At 41.8% G+C, this 25,182-nt stretch overlaps 1 protein-coding gene across 4 annotated transcripts; it reads left to right on the forward strand.

Moving 5' to 3' along the window:
- The first annotated feature begins 28 nt into the window (after positions 1-28).
- Positions 29-24,847, forward strand: ankrd45 (ankyrin repeat domain 45). Of its 4 annotated transcripts, XR_011948244.1 has the most exons (7): positions 29-1,803; positions 2,063-2,385; positions 3,410-3,577; positions 14,837-14,931; positions 16,568-16,706; positions 21,757-22,117; positions 24,407-24,847. XR_011948244.1 is itself a non-coding variant. In XM_072511702.1 (6 exons), the coding sequence occupies exons 1-6, from the start codon at positions 1,772-1,774 to the stop codon at positions 21,786-21,788; spliced, it is 789 nt and encodes a 262-aa protein (XP_072367803.1). In that variant the 5' UTR covers positions 29-1,771; the 3' UTR covers positions 21,789-24,847. The 4 variants fall into 4 exon arrangements, 3 of the variants coding, with proteins under 3 accessions (XP_072367803.1, XP_072367804.1, XP_072367805.1); XM_072511702.1 differs by having other exon boundaries at positions 21,757-24,847; XM_072511703.1 differs by having other exon boundaries at positions 29-298; positions 21,757-24,847.
- Positions 24,848-25,182: the final 335 nt, after the last annotated feature.

The following is a 25,182-nucleotide window of genomic DNA, read 5'->3' on the forward strand; positions in this document are numbered from 1 at the left end:
ACCAGTTTCCGGAGGGGGATCTTTATCAGCGTCGCACAGGCAGTTGCCAGGGAAACGGTAGAGGCCGGCAGGTGAAGGTTGATATTTGGGAGGACGGAGCACAGAAAAGGGAGTACGAGAGTTAATAAAACATCCACGTTAAAGAGAAGAAAGACTCGCATTAAAATTCAGGACTAGGGTTTCGGTTGATTTTATAGATCGGATGGTGTGAGCATCGTTTGGTGGAGGAGCGTTGCTGGTCACTTAAAAAAAAAGCGAATTAAGTTTTGGCAGGCTTTTCGACGTAGAAGCTTTGAGGGTGTGTAAAGTCTTGTCACAGGGATTAGCCGAGTCACACCACATTGCATCTTTCGGAGGAAAACAAGTTGCATTTATGTAGCGCCTTTCCTGATCTCTGCAGGTCCCAAAGATTTTTTTAAAATTAATTGGATATAGGTCAACATTTACTCTCCATCCCCAATTGTCCTTGAACTGAGTGGCTTGTTAGACCATTTTTTTTTGAAGGGTCAACTACGTGTAGAATAGACCAGGTGAGGGTGGCAGATATCCTTCCCTAAAAAACATTAGTGAACCAGCTGGGTTTTTACAACAATTAATAATGGTTTCATGGACATTGTTACACTTTTAATTCCAGATTTTTATTGAATTCAAATGACACCATTTGGATTTGAACTCAAGTTACCAGAGCATTACCCTGGGTCTCTGGATTATTAGTCCAGTGACAATACCACTATTCTTCATGGTCAATGAAGTGGCTAGTCAATGGTCCAGAAGTGGATAGTCAATGGTCCAGGCAAAGCAACTGCACGTAATGCTGATCTCAAAGGTCTAGTGATTTCTGTGATGTTTTGTGTCTGGGCTCCACTGGCAGGTAAGTCTGTCCCCAAGTGCAGAGGATGTCTTGGAGTGCAGCAGCAAGCTGTTGCTAAACAGCCAATCAAGCGTTCACATGCAACAAAGTCAGAAGTTAAAAGTACTTGAATCTTTTCATTTTTTTGTTTAAATTTGCAATTGGGGAAAGCTGCTGAAGCCTTTTGTCTAAATTATGCTTGGATTGGTGTCAGCTGGTAATATTCTTGGCTGTCAGTCAATAAACTGTGGACTTAAATTCTACATCAGGGCAGGCTTGGGCATACACATGCTTTTCCATGCAGCACTGGGGGAGTGGTACACTGTCTTTCAGATGATGAGTTGAACAAAGGCTCCATGTGCCTTCTCAAGCAAAAGATCCCTTGTCACTATTTCAAAAAGGCACTATGGAAACGCAAGTCTTTCTTTACAATAGAATCTAAACCAAACTTTAAAAAATAAGGAATTTATCATTCTGGAGAAATCTAGCCCTTAAAAGTCAGTTATGCCTGATTCATCAAGGAATTTTATCGTAAGCCTAATAGTGTAAAGTGAAAGTTTGTGTCAATTCAAAAGATTTCCCATTGATTGTTACCCCATGGATTGGGGGTAATATCCGGAGTGTCTTAATAGTACACTCTCTCAAGAACTAAAAAATCACTGACAGCAGCTTCTGATTTCCACTTTACTCTGCTTGTGTGTGGAATTAAAAAGTTGCTGTCACTCTTGGTGGAGGAATGACACTGGATACTGAGTTTTGCTATCATTGCCACTGCAACATCCAGACCCACGTTGTAATGTAGGAATCGCAGAAGCCAGTTTTGACAAAGCCAGGTCCCACGAAGAGCAGCATGATCATTTGTTTTAGCTGAGGGGTAAATATTGGCCAGTACACTGGGAAAACACTCCTTGTCTACAAATAATGCCGTGGGACCTTTTCCAGCCACCTGAAAGGTAAGACAGAGCCTCAGTTTCATTTTCATCTGAGTGACAGCACTCTTGACAATGCAGTAATCCCTGTGCTAGATTTCGTACAGAGCTTTTGAAGTGGGACTTCAACCTTCTGCCTCCGAGAGGAGAATAGTACCACTAAACCATGGTTTGGTTGATACCTGGATAAATAATTAGCAGCTGGCACAATTGGGCTAATTGGTTTCCTGAGTGATGTAAATGCTGATGGTTTATTCAATGATTACTATTGTTACATTACTAGGTTTAATACAAAATTGAACATGGATCCGGATGGCAAACAGGTAGTAACAGAGCTCGACAATGATGATACAGTAGACAATGAAGATCTTGAGCTAGAAAATAGGAACAACTTTCTTACCAGTGTGCTGACAGGAGATACTGAAAACCTACGCAAGTGTTTTGAACTTCTAGAGGATCCAAACTACGAAGTGACAAATGAATGGCTAAATATACGTGATGACTTCAGCAGAAATGCTCTCTTTGCCACCTCTATGCTGGGTCATTCTGAAGTTATTACTGAGTTAGTGACAAGAGGAGCAGATGTGAACGAGAAAACCAATAGAGGTACTTGCTTGCATTGGTTTGTCCACATTGGTAGTTGCTCTTGAGATTTTTTTCAAATAATGCCCTATTTCTTTGGTTAAATTGCAGACTAATTAGGTTGCTAAGCATCATGTGTATTAGAAGTTTTACACAATACTACATACAGTACAAATTTAAAGAAGTTGTCATCCAGTGAGAATATAGAGGAAAATTTGAAACTCGTGAGAATAAATATGGGCCAGTACAGAAGGAAAATTTAAACTAGGATCTTCCATTTTTCTTTCAGCCAATCCTGTATAAAGGCTCAATCTATAATAAAGACAGAATATACATATCATTTGTTGTTAATCTGTGATACTGACTAGTTGCCAAGACCCCCCGCTTATCTTGTGTCCTTTTGCGGTAACTGTCATGTGAGAGTACCTTTAAGAAATGGGTGTTTTTATAGAATAACTGTAGTGGGTGTACCTTTAAGAAATGGGTGTTTATTACTGCACTGATGTCAGAGTGGGTGGAGCTGTGCTGTCTGTTAGCTTTTTACTTTCGCTTTAGGCTTTTTGCTGCAGGGTGGGTTTGGTTTCATTTTAGTTTTGGAGAAGCTGCAATTACAGCAGGATGTGTGTGAATCTCTGCAAGCTTATGAGTGTCTATTTGCTGATTTCAACGTGGTAACTGTTCTCAGTAGTGAAGTTAAGCCTGATGTTTTTCTGTAAAAAGGTGTTTTTAAGTCTTATGGATGTTAAAAGGAAAGCTTAAAGGATTACTTAGTGTTGTAGTCTTTGGGGGTTGTATTTGAATTAATGGTTGCTAAGATGTTCACTGTATGTTTTGAAAAGGTTAACTTGAGTTCATAGAATAAACATTGTTTTGTTTTAAAAAAATACTTTTCCATTTCTGCTGTACCACACCTGTAGAGTGGGCCGTGTGCTCCCCATACCACAATCTATTAAAAGTTGTGGATGAGGTGAACTCCATGATACACTTTGGGGTTCTCTAAACCTTAGCCCATAACCGTAACAAATAATGTTTTGTTTCCTGTTCACAGGGTACACTCCCTTACATTGTGCAGCTGCTTGGGGGAAGCTGGAGAGCCTAAAAACTTTGGTTGACCTCGGTGCTAATGTTCAAGAAACCAACTTTAGAGGAGAAAAGGCACGAGACATAGCTAATCGATATTCAAAGAGAGATTGCATAGAGTTTCTAGATTGGGCAGGTAAGAAATTAGCACACTGTTTAATCACAGAATAATAATCTTCAGATATTTATGTTTTTTAGAATCATAGAATCCCTACAGTGCAGAAGACGGCCATTCGGCCCATTGAATCTGCACAAACCCTTGGAAAGAGCACCCTACCGAGGCTCACACCCCCACCCTATCCCCGGAACACAGTAAACCCACTTAACCTTTTGGACATTAGGGAGAAATGGAGCATGGCCGATGCACCTAACCTGCACATCTTTGGACTGTGGAATGAAACCGGAGCACCCAGAGGAAACCCACGCAGACACGGGAAGAAAGTGTGAACTCCACACAGTCACCCGAGGTCGGAATTGAACCTGGGTCCATGGCGCTGTGAGGCAGCAGTGCTAATCACTGTGCCAAGGTGCAGTGTATGAGTACCAGAATGAGCAAATATATATTTATTAAAACTGGTTGGATCTTCCCAAATAATGTCTGAATGATATCATTTCAAAATGATTATTTTCTATATGTTCCTAATTTCAACGTAGTATGAAACGATCAGTCCATAGACAATATTAAATTTAATAATTATTCAAATTCATTTTATAGTTAATCATACTTATAGTTCCACATACAATGGCATACCATCGCTGAATCCCACACTATCAGCATCCTGGGGGTTACTATAGAAGAGAAACTTTAAACTAGATTAGCAATGTAACACTATTTATAAATTTAGAGGAACCAATTCTTTTTTTTTCCAATTAAGGGGTGAGACCCCACGCAAACATGGAGATAATGTGCAAACTCCACACGGACAGTGACTGGGGATCGGGCCGAGGGCCGGGACCGAACCCGGGTCCTCAGCGCCGTGAGGCAGCAGTGCTAACTGTTATGCGTCAGGGTTTAGAGAATCCCAAAGTGTATCATGGAGTTCACCTGACCCACAATGTTCAATAGATTGTGGTATGGGGAGCACATGGCTCACTCTACAGGATTGGTACAGCAGAAATGGACCAGTATTTTTTTTTAAACAAAACAATGTTTATTCTATGAACTCAAGTTAACCTTTTTAAAACAAACAGTGAATATCTTAGCAACCATTAATTCAAAGGTAACCCCCAAAGAATACAACACTAAGTAATCCTTTAAGCTGTCCTTTTAACATCCAAAAGACTGAACAACCTTTAAACAGAAACACATCAGGGTTTACATTCAATACTGAAAACATTTAAATTTCTGAATTCACCAAATGATCAAGAGATAGTCCTTCATGGCAGAGAGATCAACAGTACAGCTGCTTTGACCGACTTCAGCTGCAACACACTGATAAACCCAGACACACCCAAGCTTTTTCTCAAAGTGAAACTAAAAAGCAGAACCAGAGCTCAGCTCCACCCTCACTCTGACATCACTGCAGTAACATGAGCAGCTAACCATTTCTTAAAGCGACATTCTTAGGACACATCTGCCCCCCCGCCCCCAAAAGAAAAAAAACCCCATCAACTTCAAGATGGTTTCATTTTTCACCTTTTCACCATCCTTTAAGAAATGCACACAGCAAATATACTTTATCGTTGCAAAAACAACACACGCAATCGGGTATAATAATAGTCCTTTTTTTTGTCGTTCTTCCTCCAACTGAAATCCTTCTGTTCATCACATTCGTGACAAAGCATCGCCTATCACGTTTTCCCGTCCTGCCATATGTACTATTTTTAAATGAAATGGCTCTAACAATAAATTCCAACGAAACAGCCTTTCATTGTTATTCCGGAATCACTCCAAAAACGTCAATGGATTATGATCAGTAGAGATAATGGTGTCAGACGGATTGCTGGTCACATAAATGTGAAAATGTTGCAAAACCAGCACCAAACTCAAAGTCTCCTTCTCAATCGTTGAATACTTCTTATGGTGAGAATTCAATTTCTTTGAAAAATAACCAATAGGCCGCTCTAGCCCTTCGTTGTCGTCTTGTAGAAGCACCGCACCTACATCACTCGCATCAACAGCCACTTTGAAGGGTTTGGTATAATTTGGGATGACTAACACAGGAGCAGTGGTTAACACAGCCTTCAGGCCGTCAAATGCCTGTTGACACTCCGCTGTCCACTGGAATTTGTTACGCTTCTTGAGCAAGTCCGTCAGTGGAGCGACCACACTGCTAAAATTTGGTACAAATTTCCAGTAAAATCATCATAGATTATCATAGAATTTACAGTGCAGAAGGAGGCCATTCGGCCCATCGAGTCTGCACCGGCTCTTGGAAAGAGCACCCTACCCAAGATCAACACCGCCACCCTATCCCCATAACCCAGTAACCCCACCCAACACTAAGGGCAATTTTGGACACTAAGGGCAATTTATCATGGCCAATCCACCTAACCTGCACATCTTTGGACTGTGGGAGGAAACCGGAGCACCCGGAGGAAACGCACGCACACACGGGGAGGACGTGCAGACTCCGCACAGACAGTGACCCAAGCTGGAATCGAACCTGGGACCCTGGAGCTGTGAAGCAATTGTGCTATCCACAAGGCTACCGTGCTGCCCCATCCACTCATACCAAGAAATCGCATTATTTCCCGTCGTGTCGAGGGTATCGGAAACTCCCCAATAGCTTTCGTTTTCACATCCCGTGGGACCATTCGACCCTGTCTGATTGTATGGCCAAGGAAAGTGACTTGGGCTTTTCCAAATTCACTTTTGGCTAGGTTTATCACCAAACCCGCCTCCTGAAGTCGATCGAATAACTCCATTAGATGTTTTAAATATTCTTTCCATGTCTGGCTGATCGTCGATGTATACCACACAATTGGGTAATCCTGAAACAACTGTGTTAGTTAACCGTTGTAATGTGGCTGGTGCGTTTTTCATGCCAAATGGCATAACTTTGAATTGGTATATACCATCTGGAGTCTCAAAAGCTGAAATCTCCTTCGCCCTTTCGGATAAAGGTACCTGCCAGTAACCGTTAAGTAAATCCAATTTGGAAATAAAAGCGGACTGGCCCACTTTCTCAATGCAATCCTCCAAACGTGGGATAGGGTAAGAGTCAGTTCTTGTAACTGCATTAACCTTTCTATAGTCCACACACGACCGTTGGGTACCGTCTGGTTTAGGTACCATCACTATGGGTGAGCTCCATTGGCTGCAACCCACTTCAATTATGCCATTTTTAAGCATACTCTCAATCTCTTTGTTAACCTGTGCCAATTATAAAGGGTTAAGTTCATACGGATGTTGTTTGATTGGAACAGCATTTCCCACATCTACATCATGTATAGCCATTTTAGTACTTCCCAATTTATCTCCACAAACTTGCCCATGTGATATCAATAACTCTTTCAGGTCAGTTTGGTTTTCCTCTGGAAGGTAACTCAACAATTTATCCCAATTTTTAAGAACATCCTCATTTTCCAATTTAATTTGAGGTATGTCGAAATCACAGTCATCTGGATTTGGTTCATCACTTTGAGTTAGAATCATTAAAACCTCCTCCTTTTTCTCTCCTTCCCTTTCAAAGTACCTTTAAAGCATATTCACATCACACACTCGGTGAGTCTTCCTTCTATCTGGTGTTTTTGCCACATAATTTACCTCACTTAATTTCCTTTCAATCTGATACGGTCCAAAAAACCTAGCTTTTAAAGGGTCACCTACCACTGGTAACAACACTAAATCTTTATCTCCACTGGCAAAACTACAAACTTTGGATTTCTTGTCCGCGACCCGTTTCATCACATTTTGTGCAACTTTTAAATGTTGTCTAGCCAATTCACCTGCTCTATTTAATCGTTCCCTAAAATTTGACACGTAATCCAATAATGTAATTACCAATTTCTCACCCACCAATTTTTCCTTAATCAATTTAAGTGGTCCTCTTACCTCATGACCAAAAATTAGTTCAAAAGGACTAAATTTGGTTAACTCATTAGGTGCATCCCTAATTGCAAACAATACGAATGGAATTCCTTTATCCCAATCCTCTGGATAATCTTGACAATAAGCCCTCAACATTGTCTTTAATGTCTGATGCCACCTTTCTAACGCTCCCTGCGATTCTGGATGGTACGCAGTTGATTTAAATTGTTTTATTCCTAAGCTATCCATAACTTCTTTGAATAACATTGAGGTAAAATTTGATCCTTGATCCGATTGTATTTCTGTGGGTAGTCCATATCTAGTAAAGAATTTAAGTAACTCCTCCACAATCTTTTTAGCTGTAATATTACGTACTGGAATGGCCTCTGGAAACCTAGTAGACACATCTATTATAGTCAAAAGATATTGATTCCCACTTTTTGTTTTAGGAAGCGGTCCTACGCAATCAATTAGGACCCTTGTAAAAGGTTCCTCAAATGCTGGAATGGGTATTAAGGGCGCTGGTTTTATCACTGCTTGAGGTTTCCCCATCACTTGACATGTGTGACATGATTGACAAAATTTAACTACATCTTTATGTAGTCCAGGCCAATAAAAATGTTTCTGGATTTTAGCTTGAGTTTTACTTATCCCCAAATGACCTCCCACTGGTACCTCATGTGCAACTCGCAACACCTCCTTTCTATACCCTACCAGCAATACTACTTGATGAACTTCTGCCCACTTTTCATCCGCCTGCATATGTAAAGGTCTCCATTTTCTCATCAAGGCATCACTTTTACGGTAATAACACTGGTACACACTCAGATTCCTCTTCCGTATATGCTTTCTGATACATCCGTTTTATTTTGAAATCTTTCTGTTGTAACTCAGCCAATTTTCCTGAACTAAAAATATCTGCCTCATCCTCCACCTGTTCTTGTTCTTTTTCAACCATCTGATCAAAAATCAGTTTCTGATAATTGCACTTCATCTTCACTCTTTGATTTCTCCTCTTGTCTTAACCTGTGACTTTGCGACCTTGTTACTACACAATCCAGAAAAATCCCAGGATATTCGTCCTTCAACACTTCAGTTGTCTGATTTTCCACTGGCTTATCAACCACAGTAGGCATCACTCCCACTTGCAATCCAGCTATATCATTACCCAAGATAAACTGTATTCCTGGACAAGATAGTTTCTCCATTACTCCTTCTACCATTTCACCACTCTTCACTGGACTTTCCAACTTTACCTTATATAATGGAACGCTACTCCTCTCACCCTGAATTCTACATATTACCACCTTTTCTGGCAACATTCTTCCCAACCTACATAACTCCTCATCTCTTACCATTAAAGATTGATTAGCTCCCGTATCTCTTAAAATTGTGACTTCTTTACCTGCTCCTCCTGATACACGAGTAAATTTTACCCACACAAGTAAATTCTTTAAAGACATCTGGCACCTTCTTATCAATCACCTCTTGAACAGTCTATACAATCTTTTGCCCTTCTTTCGCTTCACTTGGGCTTTCCTTTACCACTCTAACAAACCCCACTGTCTTATCCTGTTTTACCACATCGGCCTTCCCAGTGCTTTTCTTCAACCACCAGCACTGTGACTTTACATGGCCTAGTTTATTACAGTGAAAACATTTGAAACTTTACATTTCTTTTCCACCCTCCTGGATTTCTTTTTAAATCTGAGGTACACTCTCCTTATTATCTCCCATCAGATCACCTTTACCTTTATCACTTGAGTATTTCTCATGTCCCCAGTTTCTATCCCTCACAGGCTGAAACTGATGTCGGAAACCAAGCTTTGATTTATGAACTAATTCATAATCATCTGCCATTTCGGCTGCTAATCTCGCAGTTTTAACCCTCTGCTCTTCCACATGAGTTCTCACTACATCAAGAATTGAATTTTTAAACTCCTCCAAAAGTATAATTTCTCTGAGAGCTTTATACGTTTGATCTATTTTCAAAGCCCTTATCCACCTATCAAAATTACTCTGTTTAAGCCTTTCAAACTCCATGTATGTTTGACCAAATTCTTTCCTTAAATTTCTAAACCTTTGTCTGTAAGCTTCAGGCACTAGTTCATATGCACCCAAGATGGATTTTTTCACCCCCTCATACGACTCAGATATCTCCTCTGATAGTGATGCAAACACTTCACTAGCCCTACCTAGCAGTTTTGTTTGAATCAGTAATACCCACATATCCTGTGGCCATTTCATTTGTCTAGCTACCTTCTCAAATGAAATGAAAAAGGCTTCTACCTCCTTCTCGTCAAACCTTGGCAATGCTTGGACATATTTAAATAGATCCCCACCATGCCTTCTAACTACGCCGCTCTTTCTCACTATCCTCATCACTATCATCCAACTGTACGTTTCCCTTTACGTCTGCCAATTTTAACTGACTGTCATGTTTCATGGCCATTTTCTGAAGTTCAAACTCTCTCTCTTTATCTTTTTCCCTGATCTGTATCTCCCTTTTTCTTTTTGTTCTGCTAGGGCTATTCTTTTTTTTCTCCTTTCTTCTCTCTCCTTTTCTTTGTCCTCTCTATTTCTCTCTCTTTCTTTTTCTATTTCCTCTCTTTCGTATTCAAGCAGCTTCAATTTTTTCTCATGTTCCATTTGTTTAATTTGTAACTGAATTTTTGCCATTTCCAATGAGTCAAACTGTATCTCAGGCAACCTTAAATGCTTAACACCGCCATAATTACCTCATCTTTTCGCATTTTGTCAGGTAATGTTAACTGTAATGTTTTTGCCAAATCTAAGTCTGCTTTTAGTCTCTGTCCGTAAGGTACTGCGTGTGACCGTCTCCACCCCCAAAAACTTCTGAGCCTCTGAAAGAGCCATTGTCCACAACACACTCCCCACTTCAACTAAAATACCACACCTGAAAAGCAACCACAATATGCTCACCCCTCACTGTCTTTAAGTTCACTAAGCCAATCCAATAGATAGACTTTTATCCACCTCGAGCCCCCAATTGTTATGGGTCAGGGTTTAGCGAATCCCAAAGTGTATCATGGAGTTCACCTGACCCACAACGTTTAATAGATTGTGGTATGGGGAGCACACAGCTCACTCTACAGGATTGGTACAGCAGAAATGGACCAGTATTTTTAAAAACAAAAGTGTTTATTCTATGAACTCAAGTTAACCTTTTTAAAACAAACAGTGAATATCTTAGCAACCATTAATTCAAAGGTAACCCCCAAAGAATACAACACTAAGTAATCCTTTAAGCTGTCCTTTTAGCATCCAAAAGACTTGACTTAACCTTTAAACTGAAGCACATCAAGGTTTACATTCAATACTGAAAACATTTCAATTTCTGAATTCACCAAATGATCAAGAGATAATCCTTCATGGCAGAGAGATCAACAGTACAGCTGCTTTGACCGACTTCAGCTGCAACACACTGATAAACCCAGACACACCCAAGCTTTTTCTCAAAGTGAAACTAAAAAGCAGAACCAGAGCTCAGCTCCACCCACACTCTGACATCACTGCAGTAACATGAGCAGCTAACCATTTCTTAAAGCGACATTCTCTTGACATAACCACTGTATCACCTTTGGACTAGCAATATATGCTGTGGCTATAAGAACTGGTCAGAGGCTAGGAGTCCTGTGATGAGTAACTCACCTCCTGGCTCCCAAAATCCTGTCCACCATCTGTAAGGCATGAGTCAAGAGTGTGATGGAATACTTTCCACTTGCCTGGTGGAGTGCAGTTTCAACAACTCTGAAATAAATCTGACAGGTTGGAATCCTTTAAAGTTGACTAGTCGCTAGGCCAGATGGATTTTTCCCAAGTTTACTGAAGGAGGGCAGGGAGGAGAGAGTACATGCTCTGAGGATTATTTTCCAATCTTCACCAGCGGACTGGAGAAATGCAAACATATTCCATTGTTTAAAAAGGGATCAAAGGAAATGCCAATTATAGGCCAGTTAGTCTAACGTTGGTGGTGGGCAAATCAGTAGAATCTAACCTGAGAGAATTAACTGTCACTTAGAAAGGCATGAACCTATCAGGGATAGTCAGCATAGATTTGTTAGAGGAAGGTCTTGCCTCACAAATTTGATTGAATTCTTTGTGAAAGTGACAAAAAGGGTTGATGAAGGTAGTGCAGTGGATGTTGTGTATATGGATATTAGCAAGCATTTGACAAGATCCCAATGGCAGATTGGTCAAAAAGAATAAGTGGCAGGGTGGTGCACTGGTTTGCACTGCTGCCCCACAGCGCTGAGGACCCGGGTTCGATCCCGGCCCCGGGTCACTGTCCGTGTGGAGTTTGCACATTTTCCCCGTGATTGCCAACCCAAAGATGTGCAGGGTAGGTGGATTGGCCACACTAAATTGCGCCTTAATTGGAAATTTTTAAAAAAGTAAACGCCAATGGGATACAGAGTAATGTGGTAAACTGGATAAAAAGTTGGCTTAGTAATGGTAAACAAAGGGTAATGATCGATGGATGACCTTGCAAATGGAAAGTTGTGTCAAATGGTGTTCCACAGAGCTCGGTGTTGGGACCCTTACTGTTTGCATTCTATATCAATGATTTGGACGTGATCGTAGGAGCACGATTGGAAACACAAAGATTGGCCAAGTAGTGGATTATATTGAGGATAGGTATAATCTCCAAAACAATTTAGATGGGTTGGTGGAAAGGGCTGTAAAGTGGCAGATGGATTTTAATACAAGAGAAGTGCGAGGTAATCTTTTTGTTTAAAGAGTACCCAATTCTTTTTTTCCAACTAAGGGGCAATTTAGCATAGCCAATTCACCTACCTTGCACATCTTTTTGGGTTGTGGGGGTGCAACCCACGCAGACACGGGGAGAATGTGCAAACTCCATACGGACAGTGACCCAGAGCCGGGATCGATCTTGGGTCCTCGTCGCCATGAGGCAGCAGTGCTAACCACGCTGACCAAAGTGAGGGGTCATGCATTTAGGGAATATACTAAAAGTGGTGGATGAAGTGAGCGATCTTGGCACACAAATACACAGGTCCCAAAGGCAGCAGTTTAAATAGACAAGGTTGTAAAGAAGGCATCTGAAATACGATCCTTCGTTGGCAGAGGTATAGAATATAAAAGTAAGGATATAATGTTAGAATGGTACAAAACAATGGTGAAGCACCAACTGGAGTATTGTGTGCAGTTCTGGTCACCACATTACAGGAAGGACATAATTGCTCTGGAGAGAGTGCGGAGGAGGTTTACAAGAATGCCAGGACTAGAAAAGTGTAGCTACGAGGAGAGATTGAATAGATTGAGGTTATTATCCTTGGAGCAAAGAAGGCTGAGGGATGACTTGTTTGAGGTGTATAAAATGATGAGGGGAAGAGATAGTGTGGACATGATAAAATTGTTTCCCTTGGCAGAGAATTCTAGAACCGGGGGACATAGATTCAAGCTAAGTGGCAGGAGGTGTAGAGGGGAGATGAGGAAGAATCTTTTTATGCAGAGGGTAGTGGGTGTCTGGAATTCGTTGCCCAAGTTGAGTTGGTGTTGGAGGCAAAGACCATAAATTCTTTTAAAAATTAGCTGGATCTGGTACCTTAAATGCTGTAAGCGACAGGGCTATCAGCCAGGTGCAGGAATGTGGCATTAGAAAGGGGACCTGGGTGTCCTTGGGCTGGCATGGACAAGATGGACTGAATGGCCTCTTTCTGTGCTGTAATTTTTCTATGGTTCGAACCATCCAGGACAAAGCAGCCGCTTGATTGGTACCCAGTCCACAAACATTGATTCCCTCCACCACCGATGAACAGTGCCGGCAGTGTGTACCATCTCCAGTGTGACTTACCATAGTTTCTAAGGTAGCAACTACCAAACTACCATCTAGAAGATTCTAGAAGGGCAAAGGCAGCAGATACCTGGGAACACCACCACCTGGAAGTTCCCCTCCAAGTCACTCGCCATCTTGACTTGGAAATATACCACCATTCATTCTCTGTTGCTGCGTAAAAATCCTGGAACTCCTTCCCTAACAGCACTTCAGGAACTGAAGCGGTTAAAAAAGGCAGCTCATCACCACCTTCTCTGTGGCAATTAGAGATTGGCAATTACTGCTGGCCTAGCCAGCAATCCCCACATTCTATAAATGGAAAAAAAAGGCTGACATTGCAATAGTGTTAGAAATGACTAATGTTCCTATTTTCCGCACCTCCTGCCGTTCTTACAAAGCAGTAAATTTTTTTGCACCACAAATCATTGTTTTCTATTGATAAATTAAACCAGGATTGTAAATAGATTACATCATGCACGGCAAATCGCTAATATCTCTGGTATAATGAATTCCACTGATAAGAACATTTTCTTCCTGAAAGAATTCAGCGAGTTTATCAAGTAAGTAGCAAAGCCAAAAAGACCAGAAAGATTCAACAGTTACTTGAGCCAGAGGAGGGACTCTCCTGGTAAGGAGAAAATCGGTAAAGGTCCCCAACCATGTTCGCTATCCAGCAATCCTGCAGAAGGTGCATGTTTACAGATCTTTGGTAAAACTATGATCCTGAAACCCAGGAAAACATGCTCCTAACAATCACTGTCAAGAGTCAAATAACAACAGTGGTCATTTGAGCCAAGTATTTGGAATTGTTTGGGACCTCCAGAACTGTGCCCCAATATGGGTTTCAGTGAAAATGGTACGAAGGATTTTAAAATATTTTTAAAATTTAAGGTTTTGTGTTAAAAGTAAAGAAATTTGGATGTCTATACAAGTGGTATAGTCTTTCAGTATGATACAAAAGTTGAATCTTTGGCGAGTTTCAGGCAATTTTATAAGTAAGCAGTAAACTGCCCCAAGATCTCAAATCTTATCAAATTAGATATGAGTCAATACATCAATCTTTGGAATAACAGTTTTTTCTTATTGTGTCTATTTCAAGCCCTATCTCCTGTTTTGCCTACTCAAAAGTTGTGATGTCCATATGCCATTGCTTGCTGTCAGATCCTCCCAGATCAAAAGCAACCTGAAAGGTTTCATATAATTAAAAGGAAGTTTCCCCTTTGTCCCACTTATAATAGTACCCCCTTCATACTATACAAGGTAACATGATGGATGACAGGCCTTCTCCCATTGCTTGATATTGGATTCTGGTTAGAGATTCCTAATATTGCTGATTTCCAACGCCAGCCCTCACCTTTCATATTTGTCACTTCTTAGCACCGCCACAGCACATTTCCATTTGGGGATGAGAAGTCACCTTGGGATATCATAACATTAACCTGTACTCTGCTACTTTGTGATGGCATACACATCCATCCTGTTCTCTAGCATAAATTATCCCATCACATTAATGACACCCCAACATTGCTCAAGATGCTTAGGTTAACAAAAATATTGCAAGAGGAATAATATTTTCTATATTTTGCACTTTTTAACTGCAGAGGGCAAACTGATTTTGGAGGTGTATATTAAGAATATTCAGGAAACTGTTGCTGATCTTGAAAAGTTACAGGGCAAGCTGGCCAAGCAAGACAAGGTAAGCGCCATCATTCTTGGATTGAAAGGAGCGCACTGTTAGAACGTAGAACATTACAGCGCAGTACAGGCCCTTCGGCCCTCGATGTTGCGCCGACCTGTGAAACCACTCTAAAGCCCATCTATACTGTTCCCTTATCGTCCAAATGTCTACCCAATGACCCTTTGAATGCCCTTAGTGTTGGCGAGTCCACTACTGTTGCAGGCAGGGCATTCCACACCCTTACTACTCTCTGAGTAAAGAACCTACCTCTGACATCTGTCTTATATCTATCTCCCCTCAATTTAAAGCGATGTCCCCTCGTGCTGGACATCACCATCCGAGGAAAAAGGCTCTCACTGTCCACCCTATCCAAACCTCTGATCATCTTGTATGCCTCAATTAAGTCACCTCTTAACCTTCTTCTCTCTAACAAAAACAGCCTCAAGTCCCTCAGCCTTTCCTCATAAGATCTTCCCTCCAAACCAGGCAACATTCTGGTAAATCTCCTCTGCACCCTTTCCAATGCTTCCACATCCTTCCTATAATGCGGCGACCAGAATTGCACGCAATACTCCAAATGCGGCCGCACCAGAGTTTTGTACAGCTGCAACATGACCTCATGGCTCCGAAACTCAATCCCTCTACCAATAAAAGCTAACACCCCGTACGCCATCTTAACAACCCTCTCAACCTGGGTGGCAACTTTCAGGGATCTATGTACATGGACACCGAGATCTCTCTGCTCATCCACACTGCCAAGAATCTTACCATTAGCCCAGTACTCTGTCTTCCTGTTATTCCTTCCAAAATGAATCACCTCACACTTTTCTGCATTAAACTCCATTTGCCACCTTACAGCCCAGCGCTGCAGCTTATCTATGTCCTTCTGTAACCTGCAACATCCTTCCGCACTGTCCACAACTCCACCGACTTGAGTGTCATCTGCAAATTTACTCACCCATCCTTCTACGCCCTCCTCCAGGTCATTTATAAAAATGACAACCAGCAGTGGCCCCAAAACATATCCTTGTGGTACACCACTAGTAACTGGACTCCAGTCTGAACATTTCCCATCAACCACCACCCTTTGTCTTCTTCCAGCTAGCCAATTTCTGATCCAAACTGCTAAATCACCCTGAATCCCATGCCTCCGTATTTTCTGCAGTAGCCTACCGTGGGGAACCTTATCAAACGCTTTACTGAAATCCATATACACATCAACTGCTTTACCCTCATCCACCTGTTTGGTCACCTTCTCAAATAACTCAATAAGGTTTGTGAGGCACGACCTATCCTTCACAAAACCGTTGACTATCTCTAATCAAATTATTCCTTTCCAGATGATTATACATCCTATGTCTTATAAACCTTTCCAAGATTTTGCCCACAACAGAAGTAAGGCTCACTGGTCTATAGTTACCGGGGTTGTCTCTACTCCCCTTCTTGAACAAGGGGACGACATTTGCTATCCTCCAGTCTTCTGGCACTATTCCTGTAGACAAAGATGACTTAAAGATCAAAGCCAAAGGCTCAGCAATCTCCTCCCTAGCTTCCCAGAGAAGTAATCTCCTCCCTAGCTTCTCTCTGTCCATTTCTTTGTTGTGCAGTGAGTAAACAGATGTCCCTTGGGTTCAAGAGTTTTTCTCATTTGTAGGCTGCCTTTACAAATGCCTGCCGTTCAAAATCTGATTGGCTGAATTCGGCACAGAATGTTTCCACACAGGAGTTTGAGGAGCAAAGGAAACAATTGGAGCTGATTGTGGATCCAATCTTGGCCAAAGTACGATTACCATGTGAGTACAAACACAACTTCACTGTGACATCCTTGACGTTTGTAGATTTTATTCCTTCAATATGCTTTTACAGTGGTCACAAAGTTTAACCAAAGGTAATGGGTCAAGAACCGGAATAAACCAACACTGATTTGATCGGGATGCCTGGTTTCCATATTTTAAAACTTTTACCAGTGGTGCAGAACTGCAAAACAAGGTTAGCAATGTAAAGCATTCTGTGCCAGATAGAGTGGTGATGCAGCACACAGCGACATCAAATCACTGCACCTGGATGGGGAAAAATGCAATTTTGTTTTTGTGCGAACCCTTACTTTCATTAATATCACTTCCACTTCACTTCACTTCCACACCTTTTTGATTTCTAGACTTTAAACATCTCACTTCCTGGCACCCTGTTGCATCTTTTCTGGAAGCAAATACTTTTTACAACATTTAACTCTGGCCTAGCCAGCGACGCCCATATCCCATGAATGAATTATTTTTAAATTGTAAGCCACCATTACAAGGGATCCCAACATATTTTGGGGCCCATAGTGCTGGGTTACATTGTGATGGGTACTTGCCACAATTTTGATTTACCTTTACCAACTTTCCTCTGTTTCTTTCCTTTCAAGCCAATTGGAAGTCTGCATCTATATCTTATTGCAAATGAATCTTTAATGTGATAATTTATCAAAGACATTTAGGAATTTTAAGTACACTGTCATCTTGTTTTCCCCATTAATTTGTAATTTTAGCTATCAAACAGTTTTGGGCTTGATCAGGCAAGAGCCACCCCTGCTGATAGTGTCATGTTAAGTATAGAAACATAGAAAATAGGAGCAGGAAGAGGACAATCGGCTCTTCATACCTGCTCCGCCACTCATTATGATCATGGCTGATCATCCAACTCAATAGCCTAATCCTGCTTTTCCGCCATATCCTTTGATCTCCTAAGTAGTTATATCTAACTGCTTCTTGAAAACATACAATGTTTTAAACTCAACTACTTCCTGTGGTAACAAATTCCATCGGCTCACCACTCACTGGGTGAAGAAATTTCTCTTCATCTCTGTCCTAAATGGTTGACCCCGTATCCTCAGACTGTGACCCCTGGTTCTGGACATATCCACTATCGGGAACATCCTTCTTGCATCTACCCTGTCTAGTCCTGTATCGTGGGAATGTCACTTTAAGAAATGTTTGTCTTCTCAAGTAGCTGCAGTGATGTCATTGTGTGGTGAAGCTGGGCTCTGACTCTGCTTTTTACTTTCGTTTTGAGCTGGAAGCTGTTTTGGCTCTGAGTTTTAGTTTTGTTTTCAGTTGGGAGATCTGCATTCAAACCAAGGAGGTATATTTTGGTCTCTGCATGCTAAAGATTGTCTCCAGATCACTTGATGATTTCACAATAATACCTGTTTCTATAAGGAATGCAAACCTACTGTCTTTGTTAAAAAAGGTCTTTGACTTATGGATGTTACTAAGGGTTACCTATAGAGTATTGTATCTTTGGGGGGGGGGGGGGGGGGGGAAGTAGTATCAGCGTTGGTAGTTGATAAGATATTTACTGTGTGTTTCTAAAATGTTAACTGGATTCAAAGAATGAACATTGTTTTTGTTTAAAAATACTTTAGATCTCTGTTGCATCACACCTGTAAAGTGGGCCTTTGTGCTTCCTATAACCAAAATCTACTAAAAGTTGTGGGTCAGGTGAACTCCATGATATACTATGGGGTTCTCTAAACTCTGGCCCATAATACCAGTTAGAATTTTATAGGTTTTTATGAGACGTCCCCTCATTCTTCTGAATTCCAGCGAACACAATCCTAACCGATTCAATCTCTCCTCATACGTCAGTCCCACCATCCCAGCAATCAGTCTGGTAAACCTTCGTTGCACTCTCTCTAGAGCAAGAACATCCTTCCTCAGATAAGGAGACCAAAACTGCACACAATATTCCAGGTGTGGCCTCACCAAGGCCCAATTGCACCAAGACATCCCACCTCCTGTACTGAATCCTCTCGCAATGAAGGCCAACATACCATTTGCCTTCTTTACCATTGCTGTACCTGCATGCTTACCTTAAGTGACTGGTATACAAGGACACCCAGGTCTTGTTGCATATTCCCCTCTCCTAATTTATAGCCATTCAGATAATCGTCTGCCTTCTCGTTTTTGCTGCCAAAGTGGACACCTCGCATTTCTCCAAATTGTACTGCATCTGCCATTCATTTGCCCACTCACTCAACTTGTCCAAATCATACTGAAGGATCTCTAATCCCATGCGCTTTAATCTTACATACTAAGCTCTTGTGCAGGACTTTGTCAAAAACCTTCTTAAAGTCTAAATATACCACATCCACTGGCACCACCTCATCAACTCTACTAGTTACATCCTTGAAGAATTCCAGGTGATTTGTCAAGCATGACTTCACCTTCATAAATCCATGCTGCCACTAGTATCTTCTTAAGTACTAAATGTATTGAAAAATATTGCTCTCAATGTTTATTGGGAACTGGAGCTTTGATTTTATTCCTCGTGAAAGGAATTAGAATTGAAGATTATAGATATTATTTGCATCAATATAACGCCTTTGATGTTTGCAAATTGTCTCAGAATACCTTTGAAAGTTGTCACTATTGTAATGTAGGCAAACACAGCAACCAGTGCGTGCACTACAAGGTCCCAGAAACAGTAGGAGATAAATGACCGGTTCAGTTGTTTTTGATGTTAATGTTGTTCAGGACATGTATTGGAGTAAATACAGATGGAAATAATGAAATGCTTAAGAGAATACAATTGCGTTCTGTGCTGTTTGTGACTAATGAAAGCAACCAGCCATGGTTTAGTTTAATAGAGACAAGCATAATACTAATGAATTGTTTTTTTGACAGGTGGGGGTTTGGAAAGAGGGTCAGAGAGAAATTTCATAGAACTTTAACTCAGAAAATTAAATAAATCAGGGACCATTCATTGTATAATAATTTGTATATGATCTGTGAAAGGCTTGTTGAGGTAGTTTCTGTTCTTATTCCATACTTTATGTTCATAACTACACTTGCTTATCTTTATCAACATGGCGTAGAAGCCAGTCTGTTTATTTTAGACAAGGCAACTAATCAGGATAATCTATTGTAAAAAGTTACTTCAATCTACGTTAGATCTTTCAACTGGAGCAATTCAAAATAGTTCTGGAGAAATATATTAACAAGCTGGGAAATGCTTGGAAGGAGATCCTGAAGTGTTTTAATAGCCATGTGATATGAATTTAGATCGTTCACGGCTGAATTTGAGAAGAGGCTGAATGCTTTTTAGATGTGACTTTTTCCCTCTTGTAAGGGACTATTCATAAGTTAATGTGAAGCTGCATGGGCAGGTTGCATTTTTCAGTTAATTTAAATGGTAGAATCCCTACAGTGCAGGAGGTCGTCATTCAGCCTCCTGTCTGCACCGACCCTCTGAAAGAGCACCCTACATAGGCTCAATCCCCCGCCCTATCCCCGTAACCCCATCTAACATTTGGACACTTAGCGGCATTTGTAGCATGACCAATCCACCTAACTTGCACTTCTTTGGACTGTGGGAGGAAACTGGAGCACCCGCAGAAAACCCACATAAAACCAGGGGGAATGTGCTCCCGAGGTCAGTATCAAACCCAGGCCCCTGGCTTTGTGAGGCAGCAGTGCTAACCACTTGACAGTTCCTTTGAGCAATTGGATAATTGCTGTATATTTATGATGCAGTTGTACTTAAAAGTCCTATATCTGGTCTTGAACTGCAAAGCAAGAGTATAGATTTAACTGAATTTACGAGGTTGTTAATTTCAATTAACTTTTTACCTCTGTTGAAAATATGGGGCGGGATTCCCCATTTGCCGATGCCGAACTCGCAAAATGCAATTGGGCGGAGAATAGCTCCGACGGCAAAATCGCAGTAGGTGTCGGTTTGACCCAAAATCGTTATGCTCCGGCGCCCCGAAATGCGTTGCTCACCGAGCGGTATTTAAATATAGTAGGCATATCATTAGCAGGCCTGACCCTCTATTCTCCAGCGCCTCCGAGATTCACCGCCTCCGATGGGCCGAGTTTCCAACGGCGTGGTTCACTTGTGGTCTCAAAAGTCGTGGCTGCTGAGTGTCAGAGAGAGAAAGTAGGACACGGAGTGGAGTGACTGCGGGCTGCTGGCTGGGGTGGGGGCCCCCCTGCCAAGGCTGGGGGAGAACAGGCCGAGCAGCTGGGGTGCCCACACAGGACTGGGGTGGTGCCCAGGCACTGCCCGCCATAATGCCGGCCTTCTTGCTGCACACCCACTGACCACCCATCCTGGCCCCTGGTTCTACACAGTGACACCGGCCGTAGGGGTGCGCCCCCCCCACCCCATCAGCCCCAAACTCTGCCCAACTGGCCAATCACTGGAGGCAGCCTGCCCTGCTGGTTAATCTTCTCTAGAGCAACTTGTGTTTTTAGATGGTAGCCATGATGTGGAGATGCCGGCGTTGGACTGGGGTGAGCACAGTACGAAGTCTTACAACACCAGGTTGCGGCCTCAACCGGGACCTGGGATTCATGTCGCATTACATTCATCCCCCACCATCTGGCCTGCGAAATCCTACCAACTGCCCTGGCTTGACACAATTCACACCTCTTTAACCTGGGGTTACCCCATCTCTGGATCTGTAAAGATTTAATCACCTGCTAATGCTCACATTCCAAGCATAGTTTGGCATCTTTGAATTTGTCTATATATGTGTTTCTGGAACATGCCTCTTCATTCACCTGAGGAAGGAGCAGCGCTCCGAAAGCTAGTGACATCGAAACAAACCTGTTGGACTTTAACCTGGTGTTGTAAGACTTCGTACTGTGTTTTTAGAGCACAGGATCCCGACAGAAGTAATTAATAGAGTCAAAGTTTGGTGAAGGTTTGAAGTTATTAAAAAGAAAACACATTTGGGAGTAGGAAATATTTACATTGTAACTCTTTCGTGCAGTTCCAGGTTAAGGAATGCTGTAAGATTGATCATGGAATCAAATGAATGTCACTGATGCTGATTTTTCCTTTTCTTTTATAAAGCCCCACAGTCCTCAAGATCCGCTAGATTTTAAAACCATCATGACAGTTGGCTTAACACGACAATCAAAATGGAAGATTTCAGAGGAACTGGATATTAGAAATATTTTCTTCTTCAGTTTGTGCTGCTCTTTCAAAGAAGAAGAACAAAGAAAAATTACAGCACAGGAACAGGCCCTTCAGCCCTCCAAGCCTGTGCCGATCCAGATCCTCTATCTAAAACTGTCACCTATTTTCTAAGGATCTGTATCCCTCTGCTCCCTGCCCATTCATGTATCTGTCTAGATACATCTTAAATGACGCTATCGTGCCCACCTCTACCACCTCCGCCGGCAATGCGTTCCAGGCACCCACCACTCTCTGCGTAAAGAACTTTCCACGCATATCTCCCTTAAACATTTCCCCTCTCACCTTGAACTCGTGACCCCTAGAAATTGAGTCCCCCACTCTGGGAAAAAGCTTCTTGCCATCCACCCTGTCTAAATCTCTCATGATTTTGTAGACCTCAATGGGGTCCCCCCTCAACCTCCGTCTTTCTAATGAAAATAATCATGCACGTTCTCCCTGCGTCTGCATGGGTTTCCTCCAGGTGCTCCAGTTTCCTCCCACAAGCCCCCAAAGACGTGCTGTTAGGTAATCTGGACATTCTGAATTCTCCCCGTGTACCCGAACAGGCCCCGGAATGTGGCGACTAGGGGCTTTTCACAGTAACTTCATTGCAGCGTTAATGAAAGCCTACTTGTGACAATAAAGATTATTATATATATTATTTGAATGGGGAGTCCGACAGTGAGATACTGTTTGTCCACAAGTTCTGACAGAGCAGGGCATCTTGGAGAGAAACGTCCAGACTTCTGTGTTTAACTGTACATGCATGTTTGCCGAAAGTTGCAGTCTGGTTTTCTATTTAAATTATGATGAGCACTTTTAGCCTCACTGCTATTTCAAATACAAATTCCAGCCCAATGTATTAGTCATTGAGGGTGGAAACCTTTTTTAAAATGTTTGTAGCTATGCTGGACCCATGTAAAATTAGAAATCAATTCACTCTTTAAAAAAGTTAAACCAATGGTTCATCTTTCATCCTGCATTCTACGATACTTGGTGAATGTTGGTGAATATATTGGGTTAGGTTGGGGGAATAAATGTTAAGGGAACTAAGTAGATACGCATATAGACTGAATGATGTAGTAATTACTTATGTACTGGGGACATGATTCAGTGGCTTTGTTGCGCCAGACTTGGTGTTGGGACGAGGCCGTCGAACCTCACGAGAGGCCTCCAACGGGAATCGCAACGCTGGAAAAGTCTCACGAGATTCCATTGAATTTCGTGAGACGTCATGATCTGGATCTCGTCCAGGCGCGCATATTTAAATGAGCCATTAGGCTCATTTGCGCTCACCCAATTTACCGGGGCCCGGGATTCACCAAGCTCAACAGTGAGGCCTCTACTAGACACCATTTGGTACTGGCTCACAAAGTAATGAACCAGTCATGATGGAACCTCAGGGGGGGTCTTGCTGGGGGGGGGGTTGAAGCCCCAGCTGGTCTGGGACTGGGCAGAATGACATCCCGGCACCTGCACACCTTGGAATTGCCAGCCTGGCACTTTGGCAGGGGCTTCGGGCCCGGTGGGGCCTTCTCTATTAGAGGTTGTGTGAGGGGAACCTCGAGAATTCCGAAGAGGCAAGTAAGGTGAAGTGGGGGGAGGATTCCTAAAGCTATGGTGGCGGAGCTGAGGGAGGTTAAAAGATTGGGGCTGCCTTTAAAAATGTCACCCCAATCTGAGAGTAGTATTGCTGCACTGGCGAGCTGAGCTTGCTAGTGCAGGAAATGACTTGGAGTGGCCTCGACAGGGAGTTCCTCACCAAGGCCAAACAAAATGGCAAAGTGCTGTTGGACAGCAGGGTCCTTTCTCAGCGCTTCGAAATGTGCCATTCAGCAGATTTTAACTCTAGTCCGCTGAATCGCTCCCCCTTGTGTAGATAGTTATGTCTATACTAGTATAAATTCAGTTCTCCAACACTGCCACGTTCTAAAGTCCCTCTGAGCTAAGAACAGAACCCACAAATGTCTCTCACACACTCTGCAGAAACAAAGGCTTTGAAAGACATTTGCATAAGAGCATGCTGATAGCAAAAAAACTTTCACTGTTAATCATTTTGTAATAGTTACATTGTAAAAACTAATGGTGCATTCACTGCTTAATAATAGTGTCCTCGTGCCACTCAAAAATGGCATACTTTTCATCATCACTGTTGGAGAACAGTAGTTAAGATTGCTTGCTTGCTTTCTTTATAGATTAACCACATTGTAAGCATCAGCTTTAAAACCAAGTGAAAGCAGATTAAACTTTCAGGCACTATGACCTGTTTTCATTTTCAAGTAAATGATTTATCTGTAGTCATTTGTCTAGAATGCATGTTTATATTTGGAATTTCCACTTTCTAAAAAGCTATTTGCTGTTTTAACCACTAGCTATAAACAGCCTTTTAGGTTATTTAGACAATCAATCATAAAAGGGGCTTTCAGGTTACTTATGCTAAGGACTTTCTGACTGCCACTCTTGTCAGACAGCTATGACGGGTGCAAATATGGCCTGGAAAAGCATGCCCAACATTGAAGTATCATGTCTCTCTCCTTTCTTCCAGTCAAAGCCCTAAAAGCTACCTATTGGGAAATTACAAGCTTACGGCTCTTTCATCCCATTCCATTCAACATCACAATGGAGCAACATCAACATTTATTACTGTATTGGTCTGACAATTATCATGTCTATGAAGCACCTTAAAAAGGCTGTCGAAGTAAAACAAAATTATAACGATGAAGTGTTTTATTTGCATTTCTACTACAGGTTAGTCCTTTTGAGAGACAGTGTAGGTTACCAGAATGTGCAATATTCACTCTATTGTTTTTTTCAAAGTGAGAACAGCATATTATTTCCTAGTCCACCTTGTCACCAGTTTTTCACTTTGGTTCAGTATGTTTCATGGTTATGATAACCTTCCCAGTGGATCTGCGTTGCAACACGTGTTGAAAAGCTTCATTTACCTAGAAAATGACAAAGCCAATAAAGTACCACAAAGTGCAAATATCTTATTTTGCTCATAATGACAGTTACCAGTGTTAATAGCGATCCAGCCTCTACCGTTGAGTCATCTACATATTTCTTGGTGAATAACCAGGTTATAACACTTTTTTTTGCCCTTTTGCATTTCTGAGTGTTCACATAGTCCTCTAAGGCATACACTCTGCTACGTTAGCAAGTTATTCACCTTCCACTGTACATTGCTCTTAAGTCCCTTTCTTTATTTCTGGATTCATTGGATAGGAGGTCCATCACGGTCAATACTGATCTTTCAACTCATCATCATGAACTTTTTGGAGTCACAGATATCCAACATTGCATCTTTGATATCTGATCAGA

This window comes from Scyliorhinus torazame, chromosome 7 (genome assembly GCF_047496885.1).
Source record: "Scyliorhinus torazame isolate Kashiwa2021f chromosome 7, sScyTor2.1, whole genome shotgun sequence".
In the NCBI taxonomy this organism is placed as follows: Eukaryota; Metazoa; Chordata; class Chondrichthyes; order Carcharhiniformes; family Scyliorhinidae; genus Scyliorhinus; species Scyliorhinus torazame.

Bases quoted from the DNA above. Each gene is read 5' to 3' on its own strand.
- ankrd45 (XM_072511702.1), top strand. From the start codon at position 1,772: ATGCCGTGGGACCTTTTCCAGCCACCTGAAAG. The intron at 3,578-14,836 runs GTAAGAAATTAG...TTTTAACTGCAG, and splicing joins AGAGTTTCTAGATTGGGCAG to AGGGCAAACTGATTTTGGAG. The intron at 14,932-16,567 runs GTAAGCGCCATC...TCTCATTTGTAG, and splicing joins AGCTGGCCAAGCAAGACAAG to GCTGCCTTTACAAATGCCTG.